General features: G+C 42.4%; 1 protein-coding gene across 2 annotated transcripts in view; it reads right to left on the reverse strand.

Annotated features, from left to right (window-relative positions):
* Nucleotides 1-12,727, reverse strand: part of LOC101858608 (probable glutathione S-transferase 7) — a gene marked incomplete in the record, with an annotated part of 14,841 nt that extends 2,114 nt beyond the window's left edge. Inside the window, 4 exon segments of one of the 2 annotated variants that reach the window (XM_013079611.2) lie at nucleotides 1,607-1,722; nucleotides 3,068-3,160; nucleotides 10,095-10,242; nucleotides 12,647-12,727. In XM_013079611.2, coding sequence (XP_012935065.1) covers nucleotides 1,607-1,722; nucleotides 3,068-3,160; nucleotides 10,095-10,233 — 348 coding nt within the window. 2 annotated transcript variants of the gene reach the window in all.
* Nucleotides 12,728-14,305: the final 1,578 nt, after the last annotated feature.

The following is a 14,305-nucleotide window of genomic DNA, read 5'->3' on the forward strand; positions in this document are numbered from 1 at the left end:
TGTGTGTGTGTGTGTGTCGCTCAACCTCTCGCTATCTTTCTGTCTCTTTCACTCTCTCCCTCCCTTCACTTCAACCCTCTCTCTCTCCCTCTCTCTCTCTCTCCCTCTCTCTCTCTCTCTCTCTCTCTCTCTCTCTCTCTCTCTCTTTACCTACTATCTATATATCTATCTTACTTGCCTTTCACAGCATACTAATTACTATGGGTATTTGCGCCGAATTTCATTCATAGTGTTTAGAGCTCAAGTAAGGTGTACAGAAAAATAATAATGTTAATAAATACAATTAATTTATTTAGCGCACTTTGGCTAAGAAACTGCTCACGTGAGAGCTCCACCCCCCACCCCCCAACCCCCTTTTCCACCTTGCCGAATCCTAGTAGATTAAGGCCATCTTATTAGTTTAATGCTGTGCAAGTGATATGTTAGCCACTATAACTTTTAAAAAATAGTTATGAGTTATGATAACGTTAGTTTTTTTATTTGGTAGACTATTTGATGCTGATGATGTTGCTGCTGCTCATGAGGTTGATAGTTACTGTTATGGCATGCGTGAGTTTTACAATACACCAAAAAAGAAAACGAAAACAAGACAGAAAAAAACATCAAAACAAAACACGTAGGCTACACCACACGGCACACGGTTCTAATAAATTGCGTTTGACCTGCGCAGAACTGAGGTTGCCGCGGGAGTCACCATCGGTAACAGTGAGGGTCACAGTTGGGGTCAACCTGGGGTCATCGTGAGGTCACAGAGAGGTTGATGCTTGGCTAAATTTCACAGGAACATGATGTTCTGGCTGTGATGGTTATGATGTGTGAAAATATTATGATTGTGTGTGTTTGTGTGTCTATGTGTGTGTGTGTGTGTGTGTGTGTGTGTGTGTGTGTGTGTGTGTGTGTGTGTGTATGTGTGTTCATGTTTGTGTGTATGTGCGTGAGTGCGTGTGTGGTGAGTGTGTATATATGTGATAGTGTGCGTGTGTGGGGTGGGGGTGAAGGAGGGGAGGGGATTGTGTGTGTGTGTGTGTGTGTGTGTTTATGTGTGTGGTGATTGTGAGTGTGATTGTGTGTGTATGCGTGGATTGTGTGTGTGATTGTGTGTGTATGTGTATGTGTGTGATAGGGGAAAGGGAGCGGGGAATAGTTATACTTTATATTTACCGAGAATTCTAGAACATCCCATCTCCAATACACTTTTGAAAACGAATCGGATCAATGCCATTTCTCGTTTTCAAACCACCCGCTACCAAAAAAAGGACCATTCTTTGTTCATCTGAATTCAGGAAGAGTACTTTTGGTGAACTGGCATCTGTGGTGAAGTGGCACGGCGTTTCGCTGTCGCACACTGGACATCCGAGTTCGATTTCCGAGTAGGGAGAACTGTGTAGCGAGTAGCCGGGTCTTTCTTCTGATTGGTTGTATATCTACCCTTCTCAGGCCGGGTTGGCCCTCATAAACAGGGTTAGAAGTCCGCCCCCTAAATGATCTCAAATGTGACGATGAGGGCGTATTATATAACACCTAGACACTACATTTAAAAAACAACACACACACATTTGGCGACACGTTAAATTCTATCCTACCATAATTTACTTTAAGTACTGACCTTTTTCTCTGCGTCTTTCTCCAACATTCCTTTGCCAACCTCAGAGAGAAAATCTTGATTCAGATTGACCCATTGGTCTACCTCCAGCGACTCCAAGTTCGTCTTCCCGTGAAAACCTGAAGCATCGGCATAACGGGTTGGGAATGGTCGAAGGCAAAGACGGTTTGATGAGGAACTGTGCGTCTGTGTGTGTGTGTTTGTTTGTTTGTGTGTGTATAGATCTGTGTTTCTGTGTGTTAGTGTGTAAGTGTGTGTTTCTATTCGTGTGTGTATTGAGAGATAGTGAGAGAGAAAGAGAGAGAGGGGGGGGGGGGCAGACAGACAGACAGACAGACAGACAGACAGACAGACAGACAGACAGACAGACAGACAGACAGGAAGGCAGACAGACAGAGAGGGGGGGGGGGGAGAAAGACAGACAGAGAGACAGAGACAGAAAGAGGCTGAGAAAGGGAGACAGAGACAGGCAGAGATATTATCGATGTTGCACTAGCAAAATAAAAGCGGTGTAAATTCCCACTGAATAATCAGCCTAATGCAATTGAAATCCCTGCCTGAAATGAAAATTCATGGAACGTCCAACTCAACATATTTTACTTCGTTTTTTGTGATCCCATCGTTTGTCTGGCCTCTAGCAACCTTTAAAAAATGTTTATTTTTTTAGGTCACAACCGAATCCGTGGAATTGTGCCACGATGGAAAATAATCTGGTTTTCCTTGACTTAATCAACTGAATTCGATTGACAGTGTGCATTTGGTATAATGTGGTAACAGTTTTGACATAGTGTCAGGACAGGAATATGCTGGAAGTCGACCGTTTGCTCACAGGGTCGCTATGTGACTACCTTGCAGGAGAAACCCGTGACAAGGGTGAAATCAGTTTTTATATAGTGGCGTCACAGAGAAACTGGAAAATGTAGTCACCCAATCATCGTGTTAATTAAAGCTTTACACTACCCACTCATGCAGCATACCACTTTAAAGTCAGTAAATTCTGCATCAAATGAAACATAATATTTCATCTATGTTGAGAGTTGTCCGAGATTGGTCACTCAAAAATGACCTTTAAAAAATTTGACTTGGCAAAACTTTGCGAAATCAACGAAACGAAAAAGTGCGTTCGCACCTTTGTTGAGGTGCATAAACATTGGTGGAAAGGACATGTATTGAATACTATCAAATAAATTGAGAAGAGGAATTTACCAGAAAAGACAGGTCTCTGAATGTAGTGGAGATATCTCCTAAAATACTATGCGTTGCAATTTAATATCCAGACTAAACCCAATTAACCCCAAGTTAATTTTACAGAGACCCAACCCGTGTTGTGAGGGATATAATATACAAGATTCCAGTAGAAAGATCGAAAGACTCGATTTAATATTCTCCTCACTCAGGAACTGAACTCGGGTCTCCTGCGTTCTGCGTGCGACAACAAAACGTCTGACGGCTACCCGTACTTACCAAACTCACGAGCCAGGAACGTCGCAATAGCCGTGGATTGTGCGAAAAGTTTGCCGTCCACCTCCAGTGTTGGAGTTTGCCCGAACGGGGTTGCTAAAGTAAACAAAAAAGCAAGGTAAAAACACAGTAATTAGAGTGGTGAAATAATTGAAGTGCTTGTTTGGGCCACATCATGAAACGTGACACACGTAACCTGCTGAAAGAAAATATATAAGCTATGAATGAGCGATTCTTTATTTTCTGTGTATGTTTGTTTAATGTTTGTTTTAGTAAGAGTTTTACGACACAATTAAGTCATATGAGAGTCCAAAACTAGAGGTGTTACAAGAGTGTAACAAACACAAATAAGGAGGATAGAGATAATAACGATAGATGTTTGATAGGAAAGAAGGAATAACTCACACCAGATTACCCGCCGACCACCCAATGTGTTTGAGGAAGGTTGCATCTAACAAAAAAGGAGTAGAGAATGATCATATCACTGCTTTGAATTTTTTTCAGTAGGTCACCATCTCCCCGTGACGAGTGTCACTTTTCATGGAATGGCCCATTTATGTCGCGCATCGTCGGCCAACCCTTGCTGAGAGAGATCCAGTAACAATATTCCAGTAATGGGACCGAGATGCTCGATAAAATTAGATATCGGAAATTGAATACTGGTCTCCTGCACGCAACAGCAGATCACCTGGCTTCTATACCTTTCTCAAATAAACGCAAAGAATGAAGACCGGCTCTATATATATCGTTGTTTGTTTGAGGGTTGTTCTTTTTACATTGACTTTCTCGGTCGGACCACTCTTTCAAATTCACCAATTGATCTCTTTTCGGATACAATATGATACGGGGTGCCCACTACGGATGGGATCTGGCCAATCGCCCGACTCGATCGCCTGAAAACAAACACGTTTGTTTTTTAGTTAATCGAGTCGGGCGATCGGCCCGATTCCAGCCATAATGGGCACCCCGTGTTACAATATATGTGTAATTATTATAGAGTTGCATTCTGTTATGCACAGACCGCTATCATTCACATGTTCTGTCCATACCAGCTACAAAGCACCTGTTCGAAGCTGAGTGGAGTAAATCCGGTAGTTTATTAATTTATCGATCAGAATTTTATTGCCTGGACACTTACAATAAATATTGTTAATAAAGTTCTGACATGCCAACGAGACCTTTTAATATACACCTCAACAATGACCTCGTATAAACGTACAATCCTGGCGCTTTATCTATTCATTTTAGAGAACTTTTTTATGCCGTCATCGTCATAATTTAGATCTTTTAGGAGGTGGGCATCCGACCTTGCCTGTCAAGGCCAACCGGACTGAGAAGGAAATAGCATTGCAGCAGAAAGACCGAAATATTAGATAAGAATTTTCCCTAATTGTGATACAAATTCGGGTCTCCTGTTTGCGATAGCTAGGTGCCTAACATCATTGACGCCAGTCCTTAATCTCAACAAAACACACAAGTGAATGAACATGCACACATAGATCTACTTTCTTTGGATTAACGCTAGCACATTAAAATATATGTTTGAAAAATTAAAAAATTACATTTTTATTTATCCCAAATGGGCAATTTGGTTTACAGCGGCAAACAAACAAACGTTCATCTCTATCTCTATCTCTTATCTCTTCTCATATACATATTATATTTGTGAAAGTCCGTCACTTTGGCCGCCTAAAAATTCCGAATCACTTAACTTTCGAATTTGACAAAATTAATGGTGGTTCAGAAACATTTAAGTGGTGCACAGTTTTATTGACCAGCCTGAAGTCACTGTAGTTTAATTTTCAGCTTTCATTAGTTTCGTTTTGAACTAATCTTGGGAAACTCCGTCTACACAGCATTTAAAAGTCAAGAGGAATTTGTCTGATATTCATTTGAGATAAATCCACAAAATAGTTTTGCTCTACATAGCGCGTAAAAAACAACCCATTTTCAGCTATGTCCCCATTTCTGTAGCATGACGCACTAGGCTTACCACTATAAATCCCAAGGATTTCGCCATATTGCAAACTACAGTAGTCTTACGGGCCAACAGAAGTTTGCTGATAGAATCTAGGTGGGTTTTTTTCAAGTTTCCTTTGCCTGCTTGGATCATGATTAAGATTAGTAAAGAACAGAGAGCTTTTTGTATTGAACATTTCCTCACCACCAATTCTTAAGGCCTTCTTTAATGTCAAGGGTGAAAATGGTCCATCAGTTAGGACCTGTAGAGAATCAGAACTAAAGATGCCCAGACAAAACGGCCACTTTAGGTCAAATATAGACCGTTCGCACCCCTTTAAATGTCACCAGGGTGCAGAATTCAGTAGATGAGCCCCATGAGACGATGGCTTTCCGACATCTCAACGGTCCGCATTCCCAACGCAGATCTTCATCTATGACTGTACCATTTTCCTGTTCGGGAAGCTATCAGAAGATTGCAATGTATTCATGTTTCCTTTATTGTCTTGAAAAGCTAGAACATTTCCTCTATGACATTTGATTCCTTGGCGAAGCCCATATTCACCATTCAGGTTATAACAGTTCCACAAATCTTGGCTAATTGGGCAACCTCACCATCCCCCCTTATGGTATCTAGAAACAGCTCCATACTGTAAGATGTACAGTGCATGTGACCTTGAGTACTCATGATTGAGTGGATCCTTGTGTTTGGCCACCACTGAACATTACGAACGACGCGTTAAAATGTGTCCAGTCCAAAGCAGGACAGTTACACCATTAGTTTGTTCTCGGAATTTCAGAATTTAAAATAATATCTTTTAAACTCGGCAGGAGAAAAAGATAGATTTATGTTTTTTAAAGGTTACAGGGATAGAAAGAAAATTATTTTAAATATAAGGAAAGAAAAAAAAACCCAATCATTTCATGACTTTCCTTACAAGTTCTTTTAAATTGGTGCATTTTGCATTTATATGTGTTTTTATAAAAGCCATTTCCGTTTTTGAAGATATGTTTCTTCTTTGTAAATTCTGTGTCTAACAATTTTTTTTTTTCGCCTCTGCGGGTAGGGGGGGCATAGTTTTATTATGGGGGAAGCAAAGAATACACCTGCCGTAATACTACACGTCGTAAGAGGTGACTAAAGGTGCCTTTGTCTGGTCGCCCGAAAAGTGCCAGTTTGCGGAGAGCCAACTACCCGACCCAGTAAAAACCGTCAGTTACAGGGACAAGGACGGCTTTTTAGTTTTCGATCTTGGGAGACAGTGGAGCTTCTGTATCAGCAGGAACAATGAAGGACAGCGGACAAAGCCGAAAGGACTCTCCTGACCTGAAACCTTCTCTGTCGAACAAGTCTCTCTGGATTACGTCGTGAAATAATCGCACCTTGTATGAAGCAGGGACGAGTTCTCAAGTAGTACAAGAGATGAAGAGATACAGGCTGCACATACTAGGAGTCAACAAAACACACTGGATACAGTCTGGACAGAAGCAGCTCAGCTCGAGGGAACACATATTGTTTGTATTCTGGGAGGGAAGACAAGAACCGTGCGGAAGGAGTGGGAACCATTTTGAGTAAGTATGCACAGAAATCACTTAGAGGATGGGAACCACACGGGGAGATGATCATCATGGCTTCATTCACTACAAGGAACAAGGGCATCAAAATGAATATAGTTCAGATCTACGCCCCAACAATTTAATTATGCTTCGGATGAAGACAAGGATGCCTTTTACAGACAGCTCCAGGGGGTCATCGACAAACTACCAAGGAAGAATGTCAACATCGTAATGGGAGATGCCAATGTTAAAATTGGTCAGGACAAAGTAGGGTATGACAGAATTATAGGACAACATGGCTTGTGACAAATGAATGAGAACGGTGAGCGATTCGCAAATATTTGTGCTTTCAACAGTTTTGTCATTGGAGGCTCTGTTTTTCCTCACAAGAGGATTCACAAGGCTACATAGGTTTCGCCAGATGGAGTGACGAAAAACCAGATAGATCATTTTTGTATCTCTCGTAGGTTAGGCGTTCATTGGAAGATGTCAAAGTACAGAGAGGGACAGATGTTGGATCGGATCATCATCTGCTGTTGGCAAAACTAAAAAAGCACGGAACCAGCACAGGAATCAAAAGAACTAGGTTCCAAGTAACTCTCTTAGATGGACACAAGAAAGAGGAGTTTCAACTGCAGCTGAAGAACAGATTTCAACCTCTGGCTGATCTTGGTGGAGAGGACATGGAGGTGAATACACACTAGACCAAGGTCAAAGAAGTCTTTACATCAGCATGTCAAGAAGTACTCGGTGCGAAGAAAGGGGAGCACAAGGAATGGATTAGCCAACACTCATTGGATTTAATCAGGATAAGAAGACCAAATGAAACTGAAAGCAGAAGCGAATGCAAGTAGAACAAGAGGATCAAGAGCAGATGTATTGGAGCAGTACAGAACAAGAGCTAAGGATGTCAAGAAATCACTAAGCAAAAACAAGGAGGAATTCAGGAACAGGCTGGCAGAGAAGGCAGGGGAAGCAACGGTAGGAGGGCACATGCGAATCTTGCTGGAAAATACAAGAAACCTGAAGTATTAGTAAAGGACCAAGAGGGAAAAACCATTTTTGGAAAGGAAGCTCAGTCAAAACGATGGGTAGAGCATTTCAACAGTCTCCTGAACAGACCACCTCTGATTAACCCGCCAAACATCCTGCCAGCAAGAAATGAATTACCAATCTGCTGTGATGCCCCTTCAAAACAAGAGATTCTGGATGCCATTAAGAAGCTGAACAAAGGTAAAGCGGCAGGTCATGATCAGATTCCACCTGAAGCCCTGAAAGCAGATGCCAATGTGACAGTAGACCTCCTCCTCCCATTGTTTGCCAGGATCTGGAATGAGAGCAAGTTCCCAAAGGATTGGAAGGAAGGACACCTCATGAAGCTTCCAAAAAGGGGTGATCTCAGCAACTACAGAAACTACAGTGGGATCACTGTTCTCTTAATACCAGGTAACGTCTTCAATAGAATCATTCTGAAGAAAATCAAGACAGCAACGGACTCAAGACTATGGGATGAACAGGCTGGTTTCCGGAAAAAATCACTCAACCACCGACCAGATTGCCACGCTGAGGATTATCGTGGAACAGTCGGTGGAGTGGAATTCACAGCTGATCGTCAAATTCCTTGACTATGAGAAAGCATTTGACAGTATAGACCGAGCAACACTTGGAAAGATAATGAGATACCACAGAATCCCGCAGAAGTTGGTGAACCTCATCAAGAACATATACGAAGGGACAAGTTGCAGGGTTATACATGATGGCCAGCTCTCTGACAGCTTTGACATCAAGACTGGTGTGAGACAGGGATGTTTACTATCATATTTCCTCTTCATATTGGCAGTTGATTGGCTGATCAAGGAAACCACCAGATGACACAGAAATGGTATTCAGTGGACCCCGTGAACACAGAGGATGATCTGGATTTTGCGGACGACTTGGCGCTTCTGTCGCACACCCAAGAACAGATGCAAGTAAAGACCTCAGTATTAAACAGCCTATCGGAGTCTGTAAGATTGAGGATCAACCCCGGAAAGTCAAATGTCCTAAGGACAGATGCACAACGAAAGGAGCAGGTCACAATAGAAGGAAATGCACAAGAAAACGTTGAATCCTTCAGCTATCTTGGGAGTATAATTGACAGAGAGGGAGGGAACAGGTGCTGAAATAAAGTCCCGCATTGGAAAAGCACAGACTGCGTTCATATCTTTGGGTGGGATTTGGAAGACCAGAGATATCTCACTTCGAACAAAGCCGAGGATTTTCAATTCAAATGTGAAGTCAGTCCTGTTGTGTGGATGTGAGACATGGAACACATCACAGACTTGTATAAAGAGGATCCAGGTTTTCTTGAAGAAGTGTTTACGAAAGTTACTGAGAATCAGATGGACCGACAGGGTAACCAACAAGGAAGTGTTAAGACAGATCCCAGTCAGAGATGAGATAGGAAAAAGGCGGTGGCGATGGAGTGGACATACTCCCAAGAAGTCAAGCAGCTGCATAACAAAGAAAGTTTTGGATTGGAATCCACAGGGTAGGAGATCAAAGGAAAGACCTATTGGAACCTTGTGAAGAATCACAGAAATTGAGGTACAGAAAAGTGGGAAAATGGAATAACATCAAGATCTGGCCGTGGATATAGAAAGGTGGAAAGTGTTTGTCCGTGGCCTTTACCCTGGAGCAGGGTGAGAAAGACAACGCTGATGATGATGAAGTTCCTTTTGAGTGAACTATGTCTGTTCCAAATTACAACATTCTAGTATAAAACATGGCGCGAGATATTTAGGAAAAAGTTGTACAGGTTTTTTTGGGATCACCCTGTACATGCACATACATAAATACACAATATTACACAAGTGCAGAACAACATCTCAACCTTGCCATTGCTGATCGCCACTGTCAGCAGCGCTCTGCTTGTTGAGCAAGGGTTGTCATGTCTTGCTGAAGGACACAGCCCCGTGGCCACCCTTCCGATCCCCGTGTCACCGACACTGGTTTGACTTTGCTCTTGAGTCTAAACTCACTACTTACTTAGCCACCTGAGCCCCCACATCCATACTATTATAGCGCAATCAGTAATGATATGCATGTGCATTTATGGACATACTATTTCTTTTTTGAAAAACCAAGAAGTCGACTCACCTCAGAAAATTTATAGATTTATTTAATACTAGAGCTCGCAGCTGTGAAGTCACGCATGTCAGACATGAGGGGCCTTCTTACCCTCATCGGCATCGCCGCGTGCCCCCGATTTACATGAACAATCAGAGCTCCCACCCCGCTCCCCACGAGCTCTAGTATGTTCAACACCAATTTCATTGCAAGCTTGTAGATTTCCTCCATAGACCTCTGGGACGCTTCCACGGGAGTCTCGAAAAGCACTCATCCTTCTGTTGAACTGTTCATGTCTTGCCCTCGAGGTTCAGCGTCCCAGAGTGGGTACACACAGCCCCCATTCGTTTACGTGGGGACATGAATGCTTCGAACTCTAGTACTAAAAATAACGTCTTTGACTCACCGTCTTTGTACTTGGGCCAATCTCCGATTGCGAACCGGCAATCCTCATATTCCTTCCCGGCTGCCGCCAGCACCAGTCTGGACAGCTCTCCCCGGCCCTTTACATTGAAGTAAGTGAACTTCAGCTTTGAGTCCGCCATGGTTTGGAACTGAAATTAGCCGTCTTTATTTTAGTGAGAGTGTGGAGTTGAGTTGGTGGTCGATGGGTGCTATGGTGTAGCTTGCTCCTTCACTTCTTTCAAACATGTATCTTCCTTATTATTATTATCTTTTCCTTCTCCTGTTCGTTTTACCTGGAATGTTACTCTCAAATAAAATCTCTAATCTTCGGCATTCATTTGGCTCAAATGTGTTGCAAGTGTTTTCAAAACTCTTACTAAAAAAAGCAAAAGGTGTGATGGGATAAGGAATGTGAAAAACAAAAGAATCCAATAAATCCCTCTACTTCTACGATTGTCACAAAACAGCAAAAGGTTTTGCAGAAGCCAGACTCCGATGCAGCCAAGCTCAGTCCGTGGGAACTTTAGGAAACCTTTCCTTTTGTTCAAAATTTAGGTGAAAATTAGATGCTGCACTTGCAACACAAATAGGTCACATGAGTGCCGAAAATTAGAGGTGTTACTTCTTGAGAGTAACACACAGAAAAGAAGGAGGCTATATAAGAACGATAAATGTTTGATAGGAAAGAAAGAGCAAACCATGTCAGAGCACCCGCCAACCACTCAGTCTCTGAAGATAAAAGCACCACTCTGAAAATGAGGAGTACATTAATTCATGACACTTTTTAAAATCATGACGTCGCTGTGGTTATTTCTGCAGAACGTTGTATAGGATTTGCACTTCTTTTATGTGCGAACCCGTGTTATATTCTAAGCAACCACACTGGTCTTTACGATGCACACAGCAAATTATGTCGGACGCAACTATACACCAATTCGATGTGTTGGGTTTTTGTAATGCTCGCGTGTATACCCGTGATTATCTTGGCAATGTGAAAGACGCTTTCTAAGGTGGAGTTCTGATCTGTCATCCTTGAGCACAATTGCTGTATGGTTTGGATGGGGAGGAGGCATAATAAACTTGTGTACTGACCTGTCACTCCTTGAAGTCTAAAAACCGCAAACCATTGCAGTAGACACGAGACCGAAATCGGCTAACTCGGAATGCTTTAGATTTGGAGGCAAAAAAATCGGGAGAACTCGATTAAATAGGGATGAGTGGCATGTGTGCTGTGTATAGTGTATAGTATAGATCAGGTGCATCTGAGAATGGACGGGGGCTCGCGTGGCCTAGTGGTTAAGGTGTTGGCCTCTCATTCAAAGGTCCCGGGTTCGAATCCGGGTAGCGACCGAAAAATTGTCTTCTCTAAAATTGTCTCCTTTCATCTCCTTTCCTGCTCTCTAGCAATGTTCTGTTGTCTGCTTTCATTTCCACTTTCTGCCCCCACCCCCTCACCTCCTTTGCCCCCTCCTCTGGGCTCCTGACTCTTTCTGCAGCCTTTCTACTGCTACTCCTTGGCTCCTCCTTACTGCTGTCTTTCTGCCACACCCCTGATCTTCTGGTAGGAAAGATCTACACCTAGCCTTCTCGGACAAGGGCGAAAATCTCGGAGGGCCCGTGTGCAAGTTGCGCACGTTAAAGATCCCTTGGTGGTATAAAATCGATAAGAGTAGGCTTCGGCCGCCACACGGGCATAATTCAAAATGTCCTACCACCTGAAAACATTAGGAGTGTCCCGCGCGCTCATATGATCTATGCAGTTGCGAGCGCCGTAAAACGCTTTACAAAAACAAAAAAACAAACAATGAGAATGGACAGCCATGGAGCTGCGGGACACACTGAGGAAAGAAGAGAGCCGAGAGGAGTAGAGGAGATTTGAAACGATGATCCTTAGCAGAGAGATACATAAAGCTAAAGCCCTAACACTAACACCCTAACACACGGTCCAAGTGTTCGTCTGTTTGTTTGCTTGTATGTTTGTTTGTTCGTCTATGCGACCTCCGTCACCCACATAGGATCAAAGCAAACAGTAGACTGAAGACAGAAATCGCTGCCGTTCCCTGTATAAAATAATTATGTCCAAACATACCATGTCCTTAGATCTTATCAGTAATTTCAGTTTTTCTCTTCAACGCTTTCAGGACACATTTGTCCGACCAGCACAGACCAAAGGCAATGTTGAGACATATTTCAAATTATCAAACACAATGTACGTTCCATAGCATGCATGTTGTTGTCTATCGTTTTAAGTTTTTTTTTAAAACAACTAAAACAAACAAACAAATTGAACATTACGTACGAATTAGGAAGCTGTGTTTCTTTCTTTATGAGCCCAAAAATAGCTCGCGTTTAAGTGTTGTCGGAGGGGCAGTATGCAATCTCAATAACTCCACTCTTCTCATCTTCCAAAGGCATACATCACGGACACATTGACGACGGTTCACTCTTATGATAAAACTGTAAGTCAGACATACCGTTACCTCCCAACCTAAAACATTCTCAAAGATTAACTGACTAGCTGTAACAAAGTCGTTTCGATAGAGGTAGGCCTACCTTTCCACAGTCCGAGTTAATTCGTCCTATCTCAGAAGGCAGGTCTGGTCTGGAGTATATATTATAAGCAGTGTGCTTCGCGTACTATGCCCTACAAATTTTGCTAGGTCACGTAATGCCAGGCACACACTCATAATATGAATCGGATTCGATCGATTGAGTCGGGGCCAGCTAGATTTCCCTTCATGGAAGGGCAATAGCTACCATTTGGGCAAAACAATTCGACTCGCGACCTTGAGAAGCAAACGTATTTGATTTTGAAGGTCACAGTCGAATTTACTTTAATTCAGTCTTACTGTGCAATATTGGGGTTTTTGCTCTATCCCTGGAGGAAAATCAGGCTGGTCCACGCCCAGTCATATAATGAATTCAATTGTCAGTGTTTATTGAATGTAACATTAAAATGTGATTGAGTAGGTGAGCCATAGCATGTGTGTGTGTGTGTGTGTGTGTGTGTGTGTGTGTGTGTGTGTGCGCATGTGTGTGTGTGTGTGTGTGGGGCGGGAGGGGGGTATTGGGAGAAAGAGAGAGAAGGGGTGGGGGTTGATGACGTTTGGGTTTGCTGCCCCAGTTTGAGCGCATGTGTACACGAAGATTAATTAAATAGAATCTAGATCTATCTATATCTGGAGACGATACCTCAATGTCGTTGTCAATGTCAAATTCGTTTCTTGTTTTTCAGTGAACGGTACAGCAATTTAAAAAAAAAACCTACACAACTTTGACACCAGTAGTTGTTAAATTTAGTTTTAATGAGAGTCTTGCGTCATCTTCTACACAAATTGATAAAGACAATAGAGGTTTGATACGAAAGAAGAAGCAAATCATACCAAAGAACCCACTAACCGCCCACTCAGTTTGTTGTCGCAGAGGTTGTCATTTGATAATAGAATCGTCACCACACACAATTTTATTGTGCAAAAGTTTGGTTTAAGAGCGTTGGCGTTGCCCATGTTATGTGGAGGCAAAAGTGTGCAAGGCGGACGGTCACCTATTATCTTCTATTATCGAGGAAAAAATTGGTTGTCTTAGACAACTGGACGTCATGAACAATGTCATTATGATGCAGAAATGAAGCAGAATGGGGAGATTGGGGAGGGGAGGCCGTCCATGTTTGACTTCAACCACAGTCCTAAATACAAGTGGGTACAGTGGTACAATGGGTGGATGGGGAGGTGGGGGGTGGTCATCCATGTTTGACTTCAACCTTATATGTGAGGCAGCGTGGTGGAATCAGGCTCTCGTCAATTTTTGTGCATATAGAGTTATTGGTATCATCTTAAAGCGTGTTCACTTGTCTTTATTTGGATGAAAAAAGTATTCATTTATCTTGAATGCAAGTCGAGATATTTGCGAATGAAGGAGGTGGGGGTTACCTGTTTTCAGGGGTAAAATTAGTGAGAAAATGGCCGCCGAAGATTAGTTACATTTATTTCCTTAGCTTAAGAGTCCATGGTTACTGAAAATTTACATTTTTTGTGCCTTTGATCAAAGTGTTTCAGAAAAATCCACACATAAAGGAGTTCTTTAATGGGCATGAAAGGTGTTGAACCATAAAACAAAAATCTCATTAAAATTCATAAACCTGCGTAAAAGTGCAAGTTTCTTCTCTTTCATTATTTTGACGAGAGCCTGATTCCACCACGCTGCCTCACATAT

This window comes from Aplysia californica, unplaced genomic scaffold (assembly GCF_000002075.1).
Source record: "Aplysia californica isolate F4 #8 unplaced genomic scaffold, AplCal3.0 scaffold00057, whole genome shotgun sequence".
In the NCBI taxonomy this organism is placed as follows: domain Eukaryota; kingdom Metazoa; phylum Mollusca; class Gastropoda; order Aplysiida; family Aplysiidae; genus Aplysia; species Aplysia californica.